Genomic DNA, 24,923 nt, shown 5'->3' on the forward strand with positions numbered 1-24,923 from the left:
CCCTGTGTGGTCACTGGGTGACCCAAGCCGGAGCGGAATACCGTCTCTGGCTTCCAGGCTCCCCCAAGCGGGCCGGCAATGCCTTCGGCTCCCATGGGCTCGCCCCACCAGCGGGTGCAGCTAGAACCTCCCAGCGTTTTCGGAAGGAGGTACTCTCCAGCCGAGGGTGGGCCGCCGGGCGGCTCTCACTTTGTTGTTCATCTTTGGTTTTGAGATAAGGTCTCACCATGTAGCCCAGGCTGGCCGAAAACTCCTGGTGAGTCTCCTGCCTCAGCCACCCAATGCTGAGATGACAGATACCACTACACCCAGCCAAACGCAGGGGTGTGTGTGTGTGTGTGTGTGTGTGTGTGTGTGTGTATGAATGTGTGCTATGTGTATGTGTGTGTTTGTGTGCATGTGTGTGTGTGTGTGTGTATGTATGCGGGTGTGTTTGTGTGTGTGTGTGTGTGTGTATGTATGCGTGTGTGTTTGTGTGTGTGCTCGGGGAAGTCAGAAGACAAATCGTGGAAGTTTCCCTATTATGTGGGTCCCAACGATCACACACACAGGCACCTTTCCCAGCTGCGTCATCTCACTAGCCCCAGATACTTCATGTCATTAGCCATGTGACACACAAGATTTCACGCTAGTGACCTGTGGCCCCCAAACAATAAGGCTCTCCAACCCTGGCTACAGATCCCACACGGGCTGGAGCCGTTGGGACTCATTACCGCTGGCGTGATCTAGACTTCCCCTTGTCTCTTAATTCAAGACGTGACCAGAGGTGGGCTGTAGCGCTCTTTATTCACGAGACCCATGGGGCCACATGGCCACCATGGTGCCTCTGCCCACAGCCAGGGGCCTAGACACCAGGCCAATGCAAAGAGTAAGCCCTCGAGGTACGGCGTGAAGTGTCCCTGGAGTTGGCCCATGGGCTTCCTGTTCCCAAGAGCGCATCCGTGGTGAGGCAGCTGCGGGTATAATGTCCCCTCCACGTGGCCTGGACCGTCTTGGCTGCAGACTGTTGCTGGCTGATCTGACGGCGGGTCCTGTAGCCCTTCCAGGCTGCCTGGATGAGGGTGGCTGCTCTGTGCTGCTGGCTGAGCAGGGGATGCGGCCGGGGCACCGATGCCCAACGAGAGCCGGACTGGACTGAGACGCCCTGGCCAAAGCCTTGCACCACGCGAGTAGACAGTGTGTGGCCACACACATGGCAGGTGCGTGGCTGGGACCCCACAAGCATCACAACACTGGGCGGACTCTCTGCCCGGGGACCCAGGGCCTGGCAGAGGCTGCAGACATCGGGTTGACAGGACAGAAAGCAGCGGTGCTCGGAGCTGTTCCTGGTGTCAGAGTTCCCCTGGGCTCTGCCACTGTGCCCCGGCCACATGGTAGGGAGCAACACCTGGTGGGCCCGGGCCCGGCGAGTGCAGTAGCCACGCCAGGCAGCCTGGATGATGGTGGTGGCCCTGAGCAGCCTTGCCAGGTTCCGTCGTACACGGTAGCCACGCCATGTCGCTTGGATGATGGTGGCCCACTGATGCCACACCTTCACAGTGCGACGCACCAAATAACCACGTGCACACGCCTGGATGGTGATGATGGCCTGGACGACAACCTTCTCCATGGCACGCACTGATACCAGCAGCTCAGCTGAGGGCTTGTGGTCCAGCGCTGCCTCTGCCCCTGGGGGCTCCCAGGGCCTGGGGCCCCTGCTGGGATGCCATGTGCCTCGGGGTGCCTCAGCATGTGCTGTGGCTCTGACCGATACGTTGGGGACTTTGGAATTCCATGACTGGCCAGCAGCCGGGCCGGCATCCACAGGGCCCTGGGGTACAGTGGGGGGTGGGAATATCTTATTATGGCCAGTTTTAGGGTGTGTAACAAGATGGGGTGTGGTGGGGACCTGGGAACTCCCATCAAGGCTTGTTTTAGGCATTGTGATATATTGAAGTCTGTGGCCATAGAGCATGGTGGGGACTCTCTGGGGCCCCTCATCAAAACTAGTTTTGGGAGCTGTGACGTGCTGGTGTTGGTGGCTGTGAGGTGCAGTGGGGATCTGGGAGGTCCCGTCATAGCCAGTCTCAGGGCTGGTGACATACTGAACATTTTGGTCATGGGTTGTGGTGGGGACTAGGGAACCCTCGTCATAGCTAACTCCAGGTCCTGTGACACAAGGTGGCCTCTGGCCTGGGTGTGTGGTGAGGGTCAGCATTGTTCTTGGCTGGCCAGTGTGTCTGGTGTCGTGGGCAGCCTCACCAAGAAGAGGTGTCTGGGAGCCATTTGGTGATGACTCACGGGCCAGAGACACCCCTTGAACTCCTGAGGCTGTTTTCTGTCCCCTCCCATCTCCCACGTGGATGACGGGAGTGATGCCCACCATGGGTGTACCCGAGGACCGCTTGTGACTGTCCAATGAGACCTGAGATTTCTTCTTCAGTGGACTACTGAAGGGTAGCAGTCTGTCCATGGAACCTTCTAGAAGTTCTGAGACAAGGCTACTCTGAATGGAGCGGTGGGAATTTTTAGCGGTGAGGGGTTCTCGGTGGTTACTCTTGGTGTGGTTCTGAGGTTCTCCCGTCTGGGAGAACCTGGGAGTCCTATTTTTAGTTAGAGGTGCTGAATCAGTCCTCCCTGAGCTCTGGAGAATGCTGGGGCTTCCTGTGCTGACCTCTGACCCTGGAGGCAGCTTGGCTGGCCCATCAGTGTTGGGACTCAGCTGTGGTGGGCCCATGACTGCATTAGAAGCTGGAGGCTGGCTTGAACGGTCAGCCACAGGGGCCTCCTGCAGGCTCGGGGTCCCGGAAGCAGGGCTTTCTGAGGGTAAGGGCTGCACAGGGCTGATGCTGTGGGCTGTGGGGTGCTCACCTAAACTTGGGGCCTGTACAGGGACAAGAGTGATACCTCTGGCTCGCCTGGAAGCCTCCTCTGCCAACAAGGCCACTTGGTCTTTGAGAATATTTTCAGCTGCCAGGGTCTCACGTTCATGACACTCACCTCCCGTGGCACCAAGGCCCGTCCAGGAGATGATTTTGAGACCTTCAGATTTGACAGGGTCTATGCCAGGCTCCAGTGTTGAGGACACTGTGTTGTGGATTTGTCTTGGCTTCAGCAAGGTCGGGTTATCAACACCGACGAGCTTTGTCAGCCCAGGGTCTGAACTAAACTGTGAGGTACTTGACAAAACTGTGGGCAAACGTTGCTGGTCCTGGGACACTCTCTGGACTGCGGGGGCTGGTGAGTGGGCACTGGCCAGGCTGGTGACATGGGGTGCCAGGAAGGAGACCCGGGAGTGCTCCCCAGACTGTGCTGCCTGATAGGGACGTGGACTGATTCCTACCAGCATGGACCCTGGAGCCACGCCACTTGCCACGGCACCCAGAGGCATACTAGGAACTGTCCCACTGGCCACAAAACCCAGGTGTGGGCCTAGGGGATGGGAGCTTGGCAAGGGTTCTACAGCTGGGCTCAGCTTTTCCCTCCTACCATCCATCTCTTGAGGGTGACAGGGGGCCACGCCGCTGGCCACAGAACATGGAGGGAGGCTGAGGGCCATGTCACTGGCCACAGAATCTTGATGGGAGCTCTCAACCTCATCACTAACCACTGATTCTGGAGGTAGGTTCTGGGCCTTGACACATACCATGGACTCCGGGGGGACACTCTGGGCCACACCATCCACTATGAACTCTGGGGGGAAACTCTGGGCCTTGCCACCCACCATGGACTCTGGGGGGACACTCTGAGCCACGCCACCCACCATGGACTCTGGGGGGACACTCTGAGCCACGCCATCCACCATGGACTCTGGGGGGACACTCTGAGCCACGCCATCCACCATGGACTCTGGGGGGACACTCTGAGCCACGCCATCCACCATGGACTCTGGGGGGACACTCTGAGCCACGCCATCCACCATGGACTCTGGGGGGACACTCTGGGCCATGCCATCTACCATGGACTCTGGGGGGACACTCTGGGCCACGCCATCCACCATGGACTCTGGGGGGACACTCTGGGCCACGTCATCCACCATGGACTCTGGGGGGACACTCTGAGCCACGCCATCCACAATGGACTCTGGGGGAACACTCTGAGCCACGCCATCCACCATGGACTCTGGGGGGACACTCTGAGCCACGCCATCCACCATGGACTCTGGGGGGACACTCTTTCCTACGCCCCTGATCACAGATCCTTGAAAAAGGTTGAGATTCTCGACCACAGGCTTGGGGGCCAGTGCCGAGGGCACTTTTCCATTTACAGAATTCTGGGCCAAACCCCCACCGACAGCACCCAATGCTGCATCTGGAATGACCATACCTGCATATTGGCAACTGGGTGGAACCATAGTGGCCATAGAGAGGAGTTGGGGGTCTAATGTGACAGGAAGAGAGGCACAGGTCTGAGGGAAGCTGGTACCCAGCTGGTTTGGGAAGAACTCAGATGGGACCTGCATACTGGGCATCACAGCTGGGCATGGGCCCTGGCCCACACCTGCAGTCACAACAGCCTGTTCGTGAGTCCACGGGGCATCCACTGGCAAGGCCCAGGCAGCCATGGGGGGTGGATTGTCCCCCTGGCGCATACTTAGAAACAGTCTAGTAGCCACGGGCCCCTGGGACATCCCTGGGGCTATGCCTCTGAACCAAGTCTGACATGGGACACTGGCCCCTAAGGTCAAGCCACCATCTTCTGCAGGCGCCATGGACTGAGCTACGGGACCTGGGGGCCCCTTGCTGGCCTGTGTCAGCTCAGAGTAGACCGTAGGATCCCGAGGGCTGGGCTGGCTCCTGGTACCTGTCATGAGTCTGTCCCCTGGGCTGCCACAGACTCCTAGGGATGGCTGGCCTAGCCTACTCATCGCACACGGACAGGACCCACCTAGGTGGAGCATGGAGTGCTGGCTCTGAACTGTACTGCTGTCCTGGTGTGCGTGCTGCTGCGGGCCAAAGGCTGGCTTGCTGCTCCCTCGACCCACACCACACACCACAGTGGGTGGCAACAGGCTCAGGGTGCCCAAGCTGGCCACAGATGCCTGGGTAAGATTAGAGCAGACCCTGGGAGCCAGAAGTGGGGATCTCAGACTGGGGGACACCCTGTTGGCCAGGGGCACCTGGAGCACTCCAGGAACCACACCACTGGCTGTGGTTGGCTGACCGAGGTTTGGGGGTGCCCTGTTGGCCACAGATGCATGGGCCAGAGTTGGGGACATAACACTGACCACAAAAGGCTGGGCTAGGCTTGGTGACATGCTGTGGGGCATGGGTGGCTGCACAAAGTTTGAGGTTACAATCGTGGCCACACAAGGTTGGGTGAAATTTGAGGGCATGCTGCAGGGCACAAATGGGTGGAAAAAGTCTGGGGACACCCCAGTGGCTACAGATGTCTGGATGGAGTCTGGATGCCCTGTACCATGTCGGGGCATGGAAGAGGAGCCATCTGGTGGCCAGCTGTTGTCAGGTGACTGAGCGGCCCTTGCGGCCACGTGGGTAGTGGCACACAGCTGGGGCTGGCTTGAAGCTAACCCAGGGCTCACTGGCTGCTTGCCTAAGGCCACCACATTAGCACCAGAGGTCTGGGTAAAGTTTGAGGGTACCTCAGAGGCCATGTGTGGCTGGGTATAGATTGGGGACCCTCGATAGTACAGAAATGGCTGACTAAAATTTGTAGGTAACCCATAATACATCAATGGTTCCATCAGTGTTGGGGATACCCCAGTATCCATAGATGGCTGGGCTAAAGTTGGGAATACCCTAGTGGCCACAGATGGATGGGCCAGGCTTGGGGCTACCCCAGTGTCCGTGGATGGCTGGGTCAGGCTTGGGGACATAGTACTGGACCCTGCAGGCTGAGATGAGATTGGACACAGCCCTGTGGCCTCTAATGGTTGACTTAGGCATGGTGACACCTCACTGGCTTTAGGTGCCGGGCCAGGGCTTGGGGCTCTCCCATCAGCCAGTATGTCCTGGGGTAGGGTGGGATCCAGCTGAGGGACCCCCCTGAGCTGCAGATCTCTAGCATGGATCTGGTGACTCCTCCCACGCCAGGGTGCAGTGGTGTCCTGGGACAGTCCCTCTGATAGGTCTCCAGTACTGTAGTCAGACCCACTATCTGAGTCCCAGTGGACATTCAGGCTGGTGCTCTGGAAGAGGAGGGGCCCAAGATCCAGGGGTGGCCGTTGGAACTGGGGGACCGTGTGCTGAGAACCAGCTGGCCATGTTCTTTCCAGCAGCCCCTGGGGCCTGTGCCTCACCTCCCTGGACCTTTTCAACACTGGCTGGGAGTCCTGCAAGTCATCCTCCCCGCGACCATCCAGAACTTCTGAAGGCGTCAGGCTGGATGGTGTGGAGGCGCTGGCCGAGGTGCCGCTCTGCAGGGAACTGTGAGAGTCCCCGTTCTGGCTGTGGACAACTGATCCCCTGGGATAGCTCTTGGCTAACACGATCTTTGGGTGCTGCGGGAACGCGGCTAGTAACTCATCCAGAAGGGATATGTGGTGGCCGGTGGCCTGCCCCTGGGGATGGGATGGGGTCAAGGATACTTGGGGATGCCTCTCCTGTTTGGGGGTGGGTGTGCTGGAGACCTTTTGCAGCTTAGGATTTAGGTACACTGATGATGACTGGCCACTGTGCTGTTCATCTACTATATTCCTCACTACGGTGACTATTTCCTTATTGGCCAGTCTATGACCCAATGGCAGGACCTGCCTAACATTCTGCTTCGGTGATGGAGTTCGACTCTTGACTATGGAAGAGCAATGGCCACAGGGAGACATCTTGTGTGCCCCCAGGTTCGGACACTGGCACACACCGCCCTGGGAGGCGGTGGGTTGCTGGGACATGGGGTACTTCCCACTGCCCACGCCACTCGAATGTTTGCTGGCCTCCATGTTGCCCTCTCGGTATGACGCCCATGGGTGGGGCACCCTGCTGGCCAGGGGTTGCTGGCGGGAGCTCGGGGCTGTGCTGCTGGTCACCGATGGCTGGTTACTGCTTGGGCCCGCACCATTGGCAACAAGGGGCTGCCACGGACAAGGAGGGGGCTGTTGGGAAGATCGCTTGGGGACATGGGGACCCTCACCACATGCCATGGGGTCAAAATCCAATGGCTTCAGGTACAGACCAGAACAGAGTCCCGAACCCCTCTCCCAGGACAGTGTGGGTACTTTGAGTAGGGGACACTGGTAAGTGCTGGTAACCCTCCCTCCAGAAAAGGAGCCTATGGGGGACTCTGGCGAGCAGGGTGACCCCTCCAAGGTGGCCCCATCCCCTTTACCCCACAGGATCCCATCGGGCTGTCCCCAGGGCAAGCCCTCCCATGGTAGCCTGACCTTGCTACACCGTGCTCGTACGGGACCCAGCGCAGGTCCCCACGCCACCGACAGGCTCCCGCTGCAAGTCACCTCCACTGGGGCAGGTGCCGTGGTCATCCGGCTCCCCACCATTTTCGAGGTGGCCTTGGGGAGGAAGGCACCCGTTCTCTGGGCCATCTGGGCCAAGGACTGAGTGAACACAGCGCCCAGCTCACCCTGGCACAGAGCCTGGCTGAGCGCGGCTCTCTCGTCTTCTGTCAAGGCCTTGCACAGGACCTCAGCCAGCTTGCCCTGAGTGGCTTTGCTGAGTTCCGGACGCAGCTCACCACGGGACAGGGCCCGGGACAGGGTGATGCCCAGTTCACCCCATGACAACACCTTCATCAATGCCATTCCCAGCATGCCTTGAGGCAGGGCCTTGACCACAGAGGGCCCTAATACTTCCCGGGACAGAGCCTGGCTCAGCGCTGTCCTTACTTCCCCCTGAGAAAGCGTCTTGGCCAGGAGTGTCCGCAGGTCCTCAGGGGAGCCTAGCATGGCCACCAGGTCTGCACACAGGGATGCAATGGACGCTGCCAGGTCTTCATGGCAGGGCGTTGCCTGGCTGGGCACAGGGGGTGGTGCTGGGCACTGGGCCTGTCCACTGTCACCCCAGGATTCTGCATTGCATACAGGGTGTCCAGTGGGAGTCAGCAGAGGTACCAGCATGCCTTGGATATCTGTGGCCACTGAGCGTGGGTTCTGCGTGGCCTTGTTTTGTGCATGGCTATGGAGCTGGGGTTGGGTCATGTTCCTGTCATCCGGCTTGGCACGGGGTCCGGTGTTAAGTGTCCCAAAATGTTGCCAGAACTGGACAGGTGTCTTGGTCGTGCCTAGGAGTGGCTGCGACTGGGTCTTGCTACTGAGGTCAGTGGCAGGGTGGGCAGCCAAGAGGCACTTGGCCGTTTCAGAGGCCAGCTGGGCCTGAGGCTGGGTCTTCGCCAGCCCCATGGGCAGATGGGCCTGGGATGGAACCTTGGCCAGACATGTGATGAGATGGGCCAGGGATGGGGCCTTGCTGAGTTTAGTGGGCGGACAGACCTGGCACGTGGCCTTGGCGGGTTTGGTGTTCGTGGTTTTCGAATGCTCAGCAGGTAGACGCAGCTGCGGTGAGCTTTTGGTCGGGTGAGAGGTCATGTGGTGCTGGGAAGTGGGGGTGAGTGGACATGTGTTTGGGTATCCTTCAGGAGGGACAAAGGTCATCCCCGGGGAGCGTGCTTTCGGGGAGGCTGTGGCTGAACACGACGCAGCCGGATGAGCTCTTGACACAGATCTGGTCTGTTCGCTAGCAGGTTGGAGCTGGGCTGTGAGTGACATCAGGTGTGCGGCCAGTGGCGAGGACAGGGTGGCAGAGGGACCGACGGGTGGACGTCGTCCCTCAAGTAGGCCCGTGGCCAGCCCGGATATCGGGTGAGACTGTGACACCGCCTTAGAGACCGGTGAGGATGGAGGGGCTCGGGGGTGGCTGGTGGGTGGCTGGACTTGAGAGGAGGCCTTGGTCAGGGGGACAGCCAGCTGGGCCTGGGACAGGGTCACAGTCATCTCTTCAGGCATGTACACCTTGGAGTGGATCTTCACAACCTCCGCCTTCTGCTGGATCTGAGTCAGAGGCTTGCTCCTGTCTTCTGTCACTTTTGTCCACGACAGAGCCCTGGTGACAATGGTCGCATTAGTCTTGGGAGCTGCTTCCTTCTTGGGTACCCTCGGGGGCCCAGGCTTCATCTTTTCTGCTTCCAATGGAGACTTGGCTGGAGGTTTAGGAGCCACAAAGTCTAGATGTCCGTGGGGTCCACACCTGCCCTTCTCCTCGTCCAAGTATGACTGAGAGGCCACCTTGACCACTGCGGTGGTCTGCTTGGTGCTCACGGTGACCTTGGTGTTTTGGCTGTTCAGATGGACTTGGGATGGGGTGTTGGGAATGCCAGCAACCACTGGAGTTTGGAGTGAACCCCTGGGACTTGAGGCTGCCACTGTAGGGACCAGACACAGGGTCCTGAGCACAGCAGCCACGGAACGTATCTGAGCTGGAGTCTTGGTTATCATCGCCGCCAGGCGAGTCTGAGGTGAGGCCTTGACTGTGGAGCTCGCCTGAGTGGAGGTTTTGGACGAAGTAGATGCTGCACATGGCTGAGGTTGACTTCTGGTGACTGGACGCATCTGGGGTGACGTCTTTGCCATCATGGGACCAGGGCCAGTCTGTAGTGGGAACTTACTGATGGGAACCCGCGGGCGTGGTGAGGCCTTGATTGTGGAGGTCACAGCACACCCTGGGGGCTGTACCCTGGCCGTGGGGACCACAGGCCGCATATGTGGTGTGGTGCTAGAGAATGAAGGATTGGGTCGTACGTGAGCCAGGGGCCTGGTCACCTGGGAAGTCGGGCAGGTTACTGGCAGGTTCTTCATGACCGTTGTTGCTGGGGATGTGGGGCACGTCTGCATCTTCATGACCGTTGCTGGGGATGTGGGGCACGTCTGCAGCACACTCTTGGGTGCCGTGGCCACTGTGGCTGGGGACTTAGGGGCGGGAGCCACTGGACACACCTTGGTAGGGGTCTTGTTGACTGGATACGTATGTGGTGGGGCCTTAGGGACACATGCTTCAGTGTGGACATGGGTCTGGGTCTTCATGGATCCATGGATGGCCTGGATACATCTCCCCGCTGCTGCTGACTCTGGGGTCCCCAATCTGATGGTCTTGGAAGCCACATGCCTGCTCTTCACACTGTCCCCTTCCAAGTGTCTGATGAGACAGGAGCTCCTGACAGTCTTGGTCAGCATGCAGGGTGGATACTTGGGACCTGTGGGTCTGCCAGTCACAGGCTGCTGTGGCAGGAGGCCACCCCTGTGGACTCTGCTGATACAGGGACCTGGGGCTGCTGTGGTGTGCGAAGGGACCAGGCTGTCATTGGATGGGAACTGAGTTTCCTTGCTCACCATGACTGGCGGCTGGTCCTCTGGGGCATGAAAGCGTACCTGCTGTGGAGGGTGGTAGGGGATGTCGCCCTCCTCTTCCCTCTTCGCTTTCTTTAAGGTCAGCTTGTTGGAGCGCATCAACCGGCGTGTGCTGAAGCGACGCCAGGCTTCCTGGATGGCCTTGGCCGCTGTCATCTGCGAGATAAGCTTCTGCCGCAGCCGGTAGCCCTTCCAGTTGGCTTGGATGACGGTGGCCGCCCTCGAGACCATCATGTCCATTTCGTCCACCAGGATGTTCTTGAAGGCCTGGCTCTCCACCACTGCCCGAAGGCGGGGCACCTGCTGTGACGGCGGTGCTGCCGGCTCCTTGGGTGGACAGGAATCACTCTGGGGCTGCGGGTACGGCTTGGCGGCTTTCTCTGGATGAGCAGGGGTTTGCTGGGGCTGGGAGAGGCACGGCCCACCCGGTGACGCGAGGTGTGGGAGCTGGAGTGGGGTTGCCGGCTGCATTGCTGCCATTCCTGAGCTGAGTGGCAGAGCCTGGGGGTGACAGGATGGGGTTTGATGGGGGGGTGGACAGACAGACAGGTGGAGAGTGGGCGGGGGGGATGGACAGACAGAGTGGGCGGGGGGATGGACAGACAGACAGAGTGGGCGGGGAGATGGACAGACAGACAGAGTGGGCGGGGGGATGGACAGACAGGTGGAGAGTGGGGGGGAATGGACAGACAGACAGACAGGTGGAGAGTGGGCGGGGGGATGGACAGACAGACAGGTGGAGAGTGGGCGGAGGGGATGGACAGACAGACAGGTGGGTGGAGAGTGGGTGGGGGGTGGACAGACAGACAGGTGGAGAGTGGGCAGGGGGGGATGGACAGACAGACAGGTGGAGAGTGGGCAGGTGGGGGTGATGGACAGACAGGTGGAGAGTGGGCGGGGGGATGGACAGACAGACAGGTGGAGAGTGGGTGGGGGGGAGGATGGACAGACAGATAGGTGGGTGGAGAGTGGGCGGGGGGATGGACAGACAGACAGGTGGAGAGTGGGCAGGTGGGGGTGATGGACAGACAGGTGGAGAGTGGGCGGGGGGATGGACAGACAGACAGGTGGAGAGTGGGTGGGGGGGAGGATGGACAGACAGATAGGTGGGTGGAGAGTGGGCGGGGGGATGGACAGACAGACAGGTGGAGAGTGGGCGGAGGGGATGGACAGACAGGTGGGTGGAGAGTGGGGGGGATGGACAGACAGACAGGTGGGGGGATGGACAGACAGACAGACAGGTGGGGGGATGGACAGACAGACAGACAGGTGGGGGATGGACAGACAGACAGGTGGGTGGAGAGTGGGCGGGGCTGGGTGCACAGTGGAAGTGTGACGGAAGGGAGGATGGGTGAGCAGTGGGGGTGACGCACGGGGGTCCCTGTGAGGGAAGACTGAAGAGCTTGCCATCCAGATCTCTGTGGTTCCGCAGGACAGCAGGTACAGAGTGGGGCAACACCAGCGGCCTCGGCCCTGTGACGTGTGGCCGAGGCCGCCCCCCAGGGCAGGCCCAGCCAGCTCCTTACCTTGGAAGGTCATAGAGTTGGAAAAGGAGCAGAAGAAGGCGTAATCTTGGAAGTCAGCCTGTACGAGGAGGCTGTCTTCAGTTCTTCATTCCAAGAAATGTGCACAGCAGCACTCTGGGCTGGTTCTGTCAGAAATACCGACGGGAGGAGGGAGGATGGAGCGGGGAGGAGGGAGGGGAGAGGAGGCAGGATGGGGGTGCCTGGGGAGGAGGCCAGTGTCACCGGCAGTTAACACCTGCACATTTATGTAACAGGGATCAGGAGGGTCCCGAGGACACATGCGGGGTTGGGGGAGGGGTCCACGTCTTTGTTGTCTAGAAGGGTGAGAACAGAGCCACACATGCACACACACTCAGCACACTATTCAGTCTACACCAGCAAGATGGCTCAGCGTGGGAGTAACTGGCCAAGCTGGACCCAAGTTCAACCCCCAGAACCTCCTGAGTGGGAGGAGGTAAGCAGCTCCTGCAAGTCATCTGCGTCTGCATGTACTCCTGGCGCATGCACCCCCCCACGCAAATTAATACTCATCAATTAAAAAAATTAGGTCAGGGGCTGGAGAGATGGCTCAGTGGTTAGCGGCACTTGTGGCTCTTGCAGAGGACCTGGGTTCGGCTCCCAGCACCCACGTGACAATTCACAACCGTCTGAAACTCCAGTCTCAGCAGATATGACGCCCTCTTCTGGCCTCAACAGGCACCAGACACACATGTGGTACACAGACATACATGCAGGTAAAGTACCTATGCACATAAAAAAGGGAAAACAGAACAACAATAAAAAACTAGACTACTCCTGGGAGCACACTCTTAGTCCACACCCGGGAGGCAAAGGCAGGTGAATCGGTGCAAGTTTAAGGCCAGCCTGGGCTACAGAATAAGACCCTGTCTACGTAGATAAATGATAGTCAAATGATCCTAATTTAATTTTCCTACCAAATATGCACCTTTTAAAAATATATTTATTGGTTTTTTGGGCTGGAGAGATGGTTCAGAGGTTAAGAGCACTGACTGCTCTTCCAGAGGTCCTGAGTTCAACTCCCAGCAACCACATGGTGGCTCACAACCGTCTGTATTGAGATCTGGTGCCCTCTTCTGGTCATACATGCTGTATACAAAATAAATAAATCTTTAAAAAAAATATATTTAGCCGGGTGGTGGTGGCGCACGCCTTTAATCCCAGCACTCGGGAGGCAGAGCCAGGCGGATCTCTGTGAGTTCGAGGCCAGCCTGGACTACCAAGTGAGTTCCAGGAAAGGCGCAAAGCTACACAGAGAAACCCTGTCTCGAAAAACCAAAATATATATATTGGTTTTTCGAGACAGGGTTTCTCTGTGTAGCCTTAGCTGTCCTGGAACTCCACCACATGGCTGAAATGTATTTATTTGTATTTTATGTGCATTGGTGTTTTGCCTGCATGTGTGTCTGTGTAAAGGTGTCAGATCTTGGAGTTACAGACAGGTGTGAGATGCCATGTGGTTGCTGGGAATTGAACCCAGGTCCTCTGAAAGAGCAGTAAGTGCTCTTAACTACTGAGCCACCTCCCCAGCCCTCCAAATATGCACTTTAAACACAAAGACTTGGACGTGTTGAATGTAAATAAGTTGAGACAAATACACCAGGCCAAGGGCGAGAGTTCTCTGGTTGTCACGGCTGTGTCCACAGAAGAGACACAATCAGAAGACCAAGGGACAACAGACACACACCTGACAGAAACCCGGCGGTGCTGAAGACACAGCCGACTAATCCACAGTCGCAGCTGGAGGGGTTTGACTCATTTTTCTTTGTGAGATAGGGTTTCTCTGTGAAGCCCTGGCCGTCCTGGATCTCGTTCTGTAGCCCAGGCTGGCCGTAAACTCACAGAGATCCGCGTGGCTCTGCCTCCCGAGTGCTGGGATTAAAGGCGTGTGCCACCACGTCTGGCCATAATCTTTTTAAAATATTGTTTTATATGTGTATCTGTGAGTGTGCGTGTGAGACGCGTGTGCGTGCTTCAGTTACAGGCACGTGCACTTGCTCAGGCTGTTCTCTGGGCACTGGGATCCAAGCTGGTTTTCATGACTGAGGAGCAATTGCTCTTAACCAGAGCCATCCCCACATGCCTCCCTGCCTTCTGTCGTTTTTAATTTTTACAATTTATTTCATGTATGTGAATGTGTGTATGTCTATGCATTATGTGTATGCAATGCCTGTGGATGCCAGAAGAGGGCGTCGGACCCCCAGGGTGGGAGTTAGAGATGGCTGTGAACCCCTGTGTGGGTGCTGGGAATCAAAGGGGATTCTCGAGGAAAGCCGTCAGTGCTCTTAGATCCCGAGTCGTCTCTCCAGCCCCTGTTTCATCATTTGATTTCATTAAAGATTATTTTTAGTGTTATTTATATATGTATCTGGATAGTTTATGTCAACTTGACACAAGCTTGAGTCATCAGAGAGGCAGGAGTCTCAGCTGAGAAAATGTCCTGTGAGGTGAGTCTATGGTCATTTTCTTCATTAGTGATGGCTGGTGGAGCGGGGACACACCTGGGCTGGTGGTCCTGGGAGCTGTAAGAAAGCCATGGGAAGCATAAGCAGCACCCCTCCATGGCCTCTGCATCAGCTCCTGCCTCCAGGTTCCTGCCTTGTGTGAGCTCCTGTCCTGACTTCCTTCCATGATGAACAGAGATGTGGAAGTGTGAGCCAAATACACCCCTTTCCTTCCCCATTTGCTTTGGGCATGGAGTTTCATCACAGCGTAGAAAAACACTAAGACGATGCTGTGTGCACACAGGTGCCCTTGGAAGACTGAAGAGAGCTCCTGGAGCTGAAGTCACAGGCACTGAGCCACCTGCTGTGGGTGCTGGGGACAGCGGACTGAGTCCCACCTGCTGTCCCATGTGCACCGCCATGCCAGCTGCAGCGGGGGCTTTAAAAGGTCTCTTCATGATTATCAGGACAGACAGACAGGGCTGGGGCACAGCAGCGTTCCAGCACCAGGCTCACCACACAAGCACCTGATCTCATCAGGAGAACATGCGTAAATGTTGGGTGTGTGGAGGCAAGCCGATCTCTGTGAGTCTGAGGCCAGCCTGGGCCACAGAGCAAGTTCAAAGACAGCCCTGTCTCAAAACACAAACAGGTGTTGAGGCTTATGTTTATAAGCCAGTGCTGAGAGGCACAGGCAGGGTCCCAAGGGCCTCTGGCCACCCTGCCTTGATGACTCAGTGAGCCACAGGCCAGTGAGACCCTGTCTCCAGAAACGGTGCCAGGCATGTGATAGCACACGCCTTTGGTCCCTGAACTAAGGAGGCAGAGGCAGGCAACTTTCTGTGAGTTCGAGGCCAGCCTGGCTGACATAATGGCACCCTGTGTGGTGAAAAGCAAAAGAAAAGAAACTAAGTCCAAAAATTGGAGTTACCTGTCCACGGTCACCACAGGGTCCACGGCAGAGCCTGGCTCACTGAGTCCACTCAGCAAGGGTGACCACCAGCCCTCACCTTCGGGACAGGTTCCAGGGGTGTCCTCAGTCCTGGAGTGGTCACGGTGTCCCCCAGGCCCTCAAGACACCCCTGGCTTCAACACTGAGCCAGGATGGGGTCAGCAGCTGAGCCCCCATTCTGTGCACTCTGCAACCCAGACTGCCCTCTTTATCCAAAAGAACACTCATCTGTGGGAGGACGCCTGTGACACCCCAGCATGCGGGGAGGGGCTGTGGGCGGGCTCACAATCAGTAATTGTCACCACAGCCGGTGACGGGCATGTCACTGCACAGGAAGCGGGGTCAGACCCTGAGAACTGGGGAGCAGGAGCTAGCATGTGGACTGGCGCTCAGGTAGCAGAGCCCTGACGAGTGTGAGAGGTTACATGTTCCATCTCTAGCACCCCATAAAATCAGGTATGTGGGTATCTGAGGCAGGAGGACTGTTGTCAGTTCCAGGACAGCTTGGGCTACAAAGCTGGGTATTGGTGGTAACGCACGATTGTCAGCCTAGCACACAGGAGTTGGAGGCAGGAGAATAAAAAAAAATCACGCTCACCCTCTCCTATTGAGTTCAAGGCTAGCCTGAGCTACACGAGACCCTATTTAAAAACAAAAACAACCACCACAAAAAACCTCCATTCCACCCAAGACCTGGTGAGGGTACAGAAGAAGGAAACTGAGAAACAGGACTGTGGGGGGTTGAAGGAGGAATGGAGGGGCACCATGGCAGGCTGGGGATGGTTGTGAGCACATCTGAGAGCCGGTGTTTCCCTGTTAGTCACACAGGGCAAGCACATCTTATCTCGGCTCACAGGGTTGGTGCCCAAGAGACAAAGTACCATCAAGGCTTGGGGGACCCCAAACTGTCTCTGAGGGGCTGAGCTACCACAGCCCAGAGGACCCAGATGTTCTTGGCAAGAGCGGGGTGACAGATGAGTGGCACCCCACCAACCCACTCACCTGTCCCCAGAGCTGAAGCCACCAGCCCCACTGGCCAGCCTCAGGACCCTGGTACCCAAGTGTCTTTATGACTCACGGCTGAGTTCCGACCAATCCCCAGCAGAGGGGGGGGGGGGTTCTAGAACGCAGAATTGGGCCCCTGGCTGGACAGGAGGGTCTGAGCTGTCGTGATGGTTACAACCTATACCAAAGCTCAGGGCTCTGAGCATACAGGTGACCCCCAACCTCTCCCCTTGTCGTATCCTGACCGAGTCTGTCACCCCCTGAAGTATCTGCCGGGCCCGCAAGATATTCTAGAGGCGGGCTGGAGAGATGGCTCAGCGGCTACGAGCACTGGCTGCTCTTCCAGAGGTCCTGAGTTCCATTCCCAGCAACCACATGGTGGCTCACAGCCATCTATAACGGGTTCTGAGGCCCTCTTCTGCTGGGCAGGGACACATGCAGACAGAGCACTGTATACATAATACATAAATAAATCTTAAAAAACAAACAACAAAAATATTCTAGCGGCATCCCTGTGGGGCATGAAAAGACACGTGGGGATCCTCTATGCCCACGGCAGTCATCACACCTCCTGGGAGTTTATGGGAGGGTGCCGGTGAGGTTCAGGCCAGGACTCTACAGTTCCCGGCCAGCCTGGGCTACATAGGGAGACCCTGTGTAGAAACAAACGAAAACACAAAACAAAACAAAACAAGTAGGCATGGACTGTGAGCCATGTCTCTGGGAGGCGGTAGGTGGAGTGAGGCCAAGGTTCTGGGCCACCTCCCCAGTCTGGGCTAGCACCCAGCGTGAGTCACAGCTGCACAGGCCAAGGCTGACACACACCTTGGCCTGTGCATGGCACGCTCAAGCCAGAACCACTTACCCGGCCCAGGGGCTGTCAGAGCAAGGACTGCAGGGCCGTCCAGCCTCGAGGAAAGGAGCCCCTGTGCCCCACCCCACCCACCTCTCTGACCTTTAGCTATTCTGAGCACTTCTGGTGAGCAACCTTAGCCTGTGTGACAGACCAGGAAACTGAGGCTCCTATCTCTATATGGACTTGAATTGCAGACCCAGCCTCTCAGTGCTTGAGAATAGAAGCCAGAGCTGTAGTGGGTAGCCATTCCAGCTCTGAGCGCCCAGGCTCCCTTGGCACATGATCTGGCACTAAGTCCTTGGTGTTTTGAGATATGGGTTGCCAATGCAGCCCAGGCTGGCCTGGAACTCATGATCCTCCTGCTGCCTGTATCCTGAGCGCTTAATCACAGGCTGCAGTACCCAGCCTGGCTCAGATCAGCTGACTAGAAACAACACTGCCAACATCAGCACCACTTCAGCGGCGCACGCCTTTGATCCCCGCACTGGGGAGGCAGAGACAGGCGGAGCTCTGCGCGTTCCAGGCCAGCCTGGCTACATGGGGGTACCTTGTCTCACACAACAGGACAACTCTTTATAAAGACCCGAGCTCCATCCAGCACTACAAAAGCAGGAAGAGTCGACTTGGCGGTGCACGGGCATCCCCGCATGCCAAAGGCCAAGGGAGAGTTCGGATTCCTACTGCGCTGTGTGAGAAAGGGCTCCAAGCCCGGCTTCTGTAACAGGCAGCACACTAACCTTCGTCCACTCTGAAAGGGACGGGGAAGGCAGAACCTAGACCAGGACACGCCCGTTCCATAGCATTAAGATAGAGGCCCGCAAAGAGAGAGTATGTGTCTGCTGCAAATGGTCCCCAAGCTGGACTCCAGTGCTTGGAGCTCAGGAGAGTGCCCGCCCAGCATGGACAAAGGCCTGGGTTCCATCCCACACTACATAAACCTAGCTTGTCATTCCAGCTCTCAGGAAACCTCTGCTCAAGTTCCTCTATTATTACTGGCCTTTGTTTTTCTAGACAGCGTCTCGCTCTGTAGCCCAGGCTGTATAGGACTGAAGACCCCCCTGCCTCAGCCTGGAAAATGCTGGGGTGACCAGCATCACCAAGCTGGGCTTAACCGTGCTGTTCAGGGTGGGCAGGTGGGTTGGAGCAGGGAGAACAGCAGGAGAGAAAGTCCCTTCTTCTGCAGCCAAGGGGGCAGGTACCTACTGGCTTAAGGGGTGATCTAGGACTTACCCCTGTGACCCTAGCACCCATGCTGACATCCTGAGGGGACCCCAAGACACAGGGTCTCAACAGCAATGGCCAGGGCTGACAGAAAGTGCACGACTTGGGGGGGTGGAGCCCTAGGGCTCCAATCTCCCTGCTTGGCAGTGACTGTCAAAGGCAGAAGGCTGCGGCTGACTTGAAGGAGGGCCTTGCCTAACGTGCCCCAGGTCTGAGGGTCCCATCTCCAGCATCCCGAGTCAAGACTCGCTGGGAGTGCGGGCAGGCCTTTAAGCCCAGCCTTCAGGGGGCAGAGGCAGGGGAATCTCTGGCAGTCCCAGGCCTGCTTGGGTCTACAAAGCAAGTTCCGGGGCAGCCAGGACTATGTTGAGTGACCTCAAGCCAAGAGCTCAACATTGCTGAACAATTGTTTCCTCAAAAGGGAGAACAGGTGCCATGGAGAGGGGGGCGTGTCGGGGAGACATTTAAATGCAGCTCCAGGACTCTAGGCCGCCACCTTCCCGTCCTGGCCCGAGGTACCCCTGAAACCAACAAAGGCGAATAAAAGCTCCAACTGAGAACCGAGGCCCCACGGGAGAGGCAAGCGCGTGTGCGCACCTCCTTCCTCACCCTCTTCCCCAAGCACCTACCAGCTATGTTGCTCAGGCTAGCCCAGGAGCCAAGTCCCGGTGCCACCTAGGCCAGAGCCGGCAGCCTGCACCTAGGTGGCCGCTCGCCCCGCAGATGTGCAGTCCCGGCCCGCGCCCACGCCCCGCGGGGGGAGATGGGGGGAGGGAAGGGACTGGGGGGGGGGATGGGAGCGGGCCAGGCCCCGCCCACCGCCGGCCCCCGCGGGGGAAGAAGGAGGCGGACAGCCAAGCTGGCGTAACGAAGACTTTACTGAAAACACAAAACCGGCGAACCAAGAATTACGGAACAGGAATGTGGACTCGCAGCAAAACAAAACCAAACAAAAAGAGAGGGATAGTGTCGGGAGGAGGGAGAGGAGGAGAGAGAGCGGAGGGGGAGGGGGAGGGGGAGGAGTTTTTTTTTTTCTTCTTCCCGTTTCTTTAAAAAACCAACACAAGGAAACACACACGCAACACGCAACCAACGTTTGTTCCCGAGTAGACACATAAATAGGGCGGAATCGGACACTCCCGTTCTCTCTTCCAAAAGGCAGAAAAAATAAAAACAAAAGAAGAAAGGCAGAGCGGAGGCTGCGCGCCTCTAGGAGCCCCTCCTCGGCGGCACAAAGGGGCTGCCGGGGCGCGGGCTTGTGCAACACGCGCGAGGCTGGGGAGACAGAAGTGGCGCGAGGGCGGGGGTCGTGCGCTCGGGGTCCCCACCCGGAGTTAAGGGGGGTCCAGCTTGTCGAGTCCGGGGGCACCGAGTCTCGGAGGAGTCCGGGGTGCCCCCCCACCGCAGCGAGTCCGCGCATGCGCCCCGCGCTCAGGCTCAGTACGCGGGGACCTGGTGCTGGGGCAGCAGCTGGCAGCCGCTGTTGACGTGGCTGAGGACTTTCTGTTTGAGCTGCGCCACCTGCTCGCGCAGCAGGCTGGCGGTGGACGCCAGCTCGGTGTTCTGGCTCTTGAGGGTCTTGACTTTCTCCTCCAGGCGCGAGATACGCTCCAGCTTGCGCTTGCGGCACTTGGAGGCGGCGATGCGGTTGCGCAGCCTCTTGCGCTCCGCCTTGATGCGTTCCTGCGTGTCCATGTCGATGGGCGACAGCGGAGGGCTGTCGCCGAAGCTCGGGACGTCCGGCACGGTCTGCGGCTCGTCCTTGAGCGCGGCCAGGCGCGGTGGATGCGGAGGCGGCGGCGGCCCGAGCGCGCCTGGGGGCGGCGGGAAGGGCACCGGCTCCGCGGCGAAGGCCACGGTGGCCGCGCCCCCAGGGGGCCCGGCGCCACCCGCGAAGCTGCTCAGGTTGGCGTAGACGGGGGTCTCGGTGGCCCCCGGAGTGGCCGCCAGGTCCCCGGGCGCGGGGGGCGCGGGGGCCCCCGATGTGGCCGCGGTGGCCGCGCCCAGCTGGCTCTGCTTGTGTAGGTCCTCCAGCGCCTTGACGAAGCCCTCGGCGAACTCCTGCTCCTCGCTGGCCGCCACCTTCGGGTACAGGAACTGCGTGCTGGTCGGGGTGGTGGTCACCAGCCCGTTGGATTGGATGATCAGCCTCTCCAGCTCCGGCGACGCGAGCTTGAGCAGCCCGAGATCCGGCGACGCCAGCAGCCCGTCGGGGGCGCCGTCGGGGCGCAGCGCGGAAGGTGCAGTGGCCGACCCGGGGCTTCAATCCTGCCGCTCCCTGCTCCGCCAGGCTGAGCGTCAGCGCGTCTTTCTTCAGCATGCTGCTCGTCGGGGGGCGCCCCGGGGAACGCGCGGCCCGGGGGCGCGAAGCCACCACCGCCGGGGGCCCCAGCAGTACCGGCGACGCTCGACGCACCCGCAGCCAGGCCGCTCAGCGCCTCCTCGCCGTAGAAGGGCGTTTCCATCCCCGCCTCCCCCGCCGCGCTCGGCCCCGGGGCGGGGGGAGTGGCCGCGGCCTCCCCGGGGGGCCCCGTGCGCCCCCCCGTCCGCTGCCCGTGCTGCCCGGCTCCGCTGCCGGCCGCTCTGGCCCGCGACGCCCGCGCGCACCCTTATAGCCTCGGCCCCCGCGATGAGCTCACCGCCCCCGTTCGCCATTGGCCCGAGGTGACGTCGTAGATTTGCATAAGGGGGCGGGGCCCGGGACGCCCTCGCGCCGTGGCTGCTGCGGCCGCTGTTGCCACGGGCGACGCTCGCTACATGGCACAACAGCGCGCTGCATTGTGGGTTGACGTCATGGGGGTGGAGCTGAGCGCGGCCTGGCCGGGTCACCACGCCCGGCGTGGAGTGCGGGGCTCAGTCTCCGTCCTTCTCGCTCTCCCTCCCCCACTCCGTCCCTTTCTGCTCCCTCCGTCCTAACCCTTCCTCTCTCTGCCTTTCTCTGTCCCTCTGACCCATCGTCCGTGTATCGGTCTCTCCCCTCGTCTCAGTTCTGGCCCTTCTCCTGTGGCGTGATGGGCCGGACCTCACGGAAGCCACGCCCCCTGCGGGGCACGCCCACCGGAGGCCACGCCCCCGCGGGGCCAGGCTGCGGGCTGGCAGGTGCGGGCGGGACCAGGCCGCCGCGGGGGTCCCTTGGAGAGCCCCGAGCTGCGGGGTGCTTCCCGCCCCGTCGGTCTCTCTGGAGTTAAACCTCCCTCCCTGCCTTCCCAGAGGGAAACTGAGGCCGCGCTATGTGGAGTCCCCGGCCAGGGCGCCAGGCAGCCGCCGGTTTTAGCGGGTTTTTTGTTACTATCCGTGAAAAAAAAAAGTTTAATCTTTGTTTTGGGTTGTTTTGAGACAGGGTCTCATCCTTTAACTTCTGCTAACCATGAACTCACGTTAATCCCCCTGCCTCACCTTCCCAAGTGTTTCAATAGCAGGCCTGAGCCACTTCACCTCGGCATGAAGCATGAAGGTTTTGGTTTTGTTCGTTTTACCTTTGACTCCGTGTGTGTGTGCGCGTGTGCGTGCGTGTGCATATGCGCGTGGGCGTGTGTGTGCGCGTGGGCGTGTGTGTGCGCATGTGCACCTGTGGTCAGAGGACAGCCCGTGGAAGTCCCTGGGATGGGATGATGCTCAGTTGTCAGGCCACCCCCCCACCCCCACTCCCACCCCCCCCACCCCACCCCACTCCCACGGCCCTGGTTTTGGATATTCTGAGACAGGATCTCACTCTAGCCCCGACTGACTCCCAGCAATCTCCTACCTCAGCCTCCCGGGTCCTGGATGATGATGTTTACCACTGGGCCTTGCTTCCAATATGCATTTGATTTTAACTCTGCTTTGTTTTGTTTTGTTTCGAGACAGGGTTTCTCTGTGTAGCTTTGCACCTGTCCTGGAACTTGCTCTGTAGACCAGGCTGGCCTCGAACTCACAGAGAACCGCCTGCCTCTGCCTCCCGAGTGCTGGGATTAAAGGCGTAGGCCACCACCACCCAGCAAGTTTTGTGTTTTTAGAGATGGTCTCACTTTACAGCCCTGGCTGGTTTGGGGTTTACAGAGATATGGGCCTGGCGATGCTGGGCTTAAAGACCGGCGTGCAAAGGGTGTACTGGCAATCATCTGCCTCAGTTTATCAAGTACTGGGGGTGACAACCTAGGCACCTTACCATGGCGTGACGTTTGGGGGTGAGCTTGTGGTTTTTGTTTTTGAGTTTATTTTGAGCCAGAATTTCCTGTAGCTCAGGCTAGACTTCAGAACTGATCCCCTGCCTCCACTTTCTGAGTGGGAAGACAGGTGTGCCCCACAAAGCCAGTCCCAGCCCGAGTGCTCCAGCAAGCCTCTGGGCAGCCATGGTGGTACACATTCTCACGGCTGGCTCTGCCAGGGCCTGAGGTGGGTCCCAAGTGGAGCTGGTGAAAAGATCCCGGCTGGTAATTACCCCCTAATTAGTACAGTAGGCCCGCCAGGCCTGGCTGGGGGGGGGCAGGCCCCCACACTCAGGCCCCTGCCTCCCACCCCTCACCATGCCCCGGTCTGACCCAGGTGGCGGGCCAGCTCCTTCCTTCGCACTTCAGCCTCCACCGGGTGCCACCGCACACCCAGCTGTGTCCCCTGCTGTAGCCGAGGGATCTTCCGGAACAAGGGGGGACTCCTCCCCACAGCGGGCTTGGCGTTCCGCGGCCAGATCCCAGGCTGGGCCCCGAGGGTTGGGCCTGCTGCTGCTGGCCTGCCGCCAGCCGGCCCGGGGGCCGGTCCCGCCTCTCCCCGGGGCCGGTGCGGAGCTGGGACGCCAGAGGCTCCGCCCTGACCTTGGGCCTTGGCCTTGGCCGTGGGGGATGGGCTGGCCCTCTGGAGGCGGCGCCGGTTTGAGCTGGTTGAGGACCTTTCTGTGAGTCTGTTTTCCTATCAGGCCCGGAGCATTTTTGTAGTTACAGGGAGACTGTGAAGAATAGTAACGGCTGGATAGTTCCTTGTTTTTCCGGGGTTTCTCTGTGCAGCCCTGGCTGTCCTGGATCTCGCTGTGTAGACCAGGCTGCCCTCGAACTCAGGGATCCGCCTGCCTCCTGCAGGCTGGGATTACAGACGTGCGCCACCACTGCCCGGCTGAGTGTTCTCGATTGCATTTCTGTGGGAGAGAGCATGCTGAGGCCCGGGAAGGACTACAGCCTGAGGAGTCTGTTCTCTCCCATTATGTGGGTCTTGTGGACTGAACTCAGGCCCTCCCGCTTGGCAGCAAGCCCTTTACCAACAGAGCCACCTCGCCACCCCATCAGTCACTGTTTACTTTTGTTATTTGGAGAAATGCAAGCGGCGAGTCTTGGGTGCTCTTAGCCTCCCTAAAATATCCCCACTCAACCTTCAAACCCTCAGTAAGGGCAGGAGGCCTGAGAAAGGCTCGGGGCGCTGGGTTGGACCCGAGACCGGCGCGGCGTCTGTCCCTGGAAGGGGCTGCGGCAGTAACCGTGCCCACTTAGGGCTGTTTTCGTTTCTGTCTAACCTGGGCAGTGTCTGGGGACGGAAATGACCTGCCCAGGGTGCCACAGCCCAGGCTGGAGACCGTGCAGCCCCCACACGGAACCTGATGTCTCGTGAGCCTGGTTCGAATCCCCAGGCCCTCAGCCCCTGCCACAGTGCAAAGATAAATTTGACTTTCTGGTTTACGTTTTCGGTCTTTACTTGAACCGGCAGAAACCGATCATCAGCTTCATAAAACGGGAAGACCCAAAGGCGGCCCCTGGGAGGAGCTGCGGCCGGGGACTGCCCCGGCGGCGGCGGCGTGTGGGGGCAGACTGTGGGCACGGTCCCCAGGTGGCTGGGCCGTGGGGCGGCCGCATTCCTGCGGGTCGGGTTACCGGGAAGGCCGCGGCCCCCGGGCCCCTCCCGCGCTGCTTCCGCCGGCGCCGGGGCCGACCGCCCGCAGGTGTTGGCCTCGCCAGGGACCCACGTCCTGTTTCTGGGTTGCCGCCAGCTCGTCCAGCCTCGTAAAACCCTTTCCAACGGGGACACGAGGCGCGGCCTCGGCTCCTCGCCGGCCCAGCGCCTGCCGGGGTGGGCCGGCACCGGGGACTGACACCGGGGACAGACACCGGGGACAGACACCGGGGACAGACACCGGGGACAGACACCGGGGACTGACATCGGGGACACCGGGGACAGACACCGGGGACTGACATCGGGGACACCGGGGACTGACACCGGGGACACCGGGGACTGACACCGGGGACACCGGGGACTGACATCGGGGGACACCGGGGACAGACACCGGGGACTGACATCGGGGACACCGGGGGACTGACACCGGGGACACCGGGGACTGACACCGGGGACACCGGGGACTGACATCGGGGACACCGGGGACAGACACCGGGGACTGACATCGGGGACACCGGGGACTGACACCGGGGACACCGGGGACTGACACCGGGGACACCGAGGACTGACACCGGGGACACCGGGGACTGACACCGGGGGACAGACACCGGGGCCGGCCGGCTCTCACGCCCAGGGAACTGCCAGCGCTGAAATGCACCTGCCGCCTCCCTCCGGCGAGGTTGGCCGGTCCGGGTGTCTTACTTTGTTTCGTGGCCCATCCCTCCTCCCACAAGGCCTTTCGGAGCGGGGTGAGTGGGCG

General features: G+C 59.5%; 2 protein-coding genes across 3 annotated transcripts; both read right to left on the reverse strand.

Moving 5' to 3' along the window:
• Positions 1 to 806: 806 nt before the first annotated feature.
• On the reverse strand, positions 807 to 19,061 carry Iqcn (IQ motif containing N). 2 transcript variants are annotated; one of them, XM_052752606.1, is made up of 3 exons: positions 18,940 to 19,061; positions 11,815 to 11,939; positions 807 to 10,789 (listed from the first exon to the last, which is right to left on the reverse strand). In XM_052752606.1, exon 3 carries the CDS (start codon positions 10,766 to 10,768, stop codon positions 845 to 847), a length of 9,924 nt encoding a protein of 3,307 aa, XP_052608566.1. In that variant the 5' UTR covers positions 10,769 to 10,789; positions 11,815 to 11,939; positions 18,940 to 19,061; the 3' UTR covers positions 807 to 844. The 2 variants fall into 2 exon arrangements, with proteins under 2 accessions (XP_052608566.1, XP_052608567.1); XM_052752607.1 differs by lacking the exon at positions 18,940 to 19,061 and having other exon boundaries at positions 11,815 to 13,103.
• A 109-nt stretch (positions 19,062 to 19,170) lies between these two features.
• On the reverse strand, positions 19,171 to 20,892 carry Jund (JunD proto-oncogene, AP-1 transcription factor subunit). Its single transcript, XM_052752608.1, is given in 3 exon segments — positions 19,171 to 20,569; positions 20,571 to 20,645; positions 20,647 to 20,892. Coding segments are annotated over 3 exon segments (1,026 nt in total). The 5' UTR covers positions 20,776 to 20,892; the 3' UTR covers positions 19,171 to 19,747.
• Positions 20,893 to 24,923: the final 4,031 nt, after the last annotated feature.

The sequence above is a fragment of the Peromyscus californicus genome, unplaced genomic scaffold (genome assembly GCF_007827085.1).
Source record: "Peromyscus californicus insignis strain IS unplaced genomic scaffold, ASM782708v3 Scaffold_23__1_contigs__length_62951481, whole genome shotgun sequence".
Taxonomy (NCBI): Eukaryota; Metazoa; Chordata; class Mammalia; order Rodentia; family Cricetidae; genus Peromyscus; species Peromyscus californicus.

What these genes read in the sequence shown, in the direction of transcription:
- Iqcn (XM_052752606.1), bottom strand. Translation starts at nt 10,768, where the DNA reads ATGGCAGCAATGCAGCCGGCAACCCCACTCCAGCTCCCACACCTCGCG.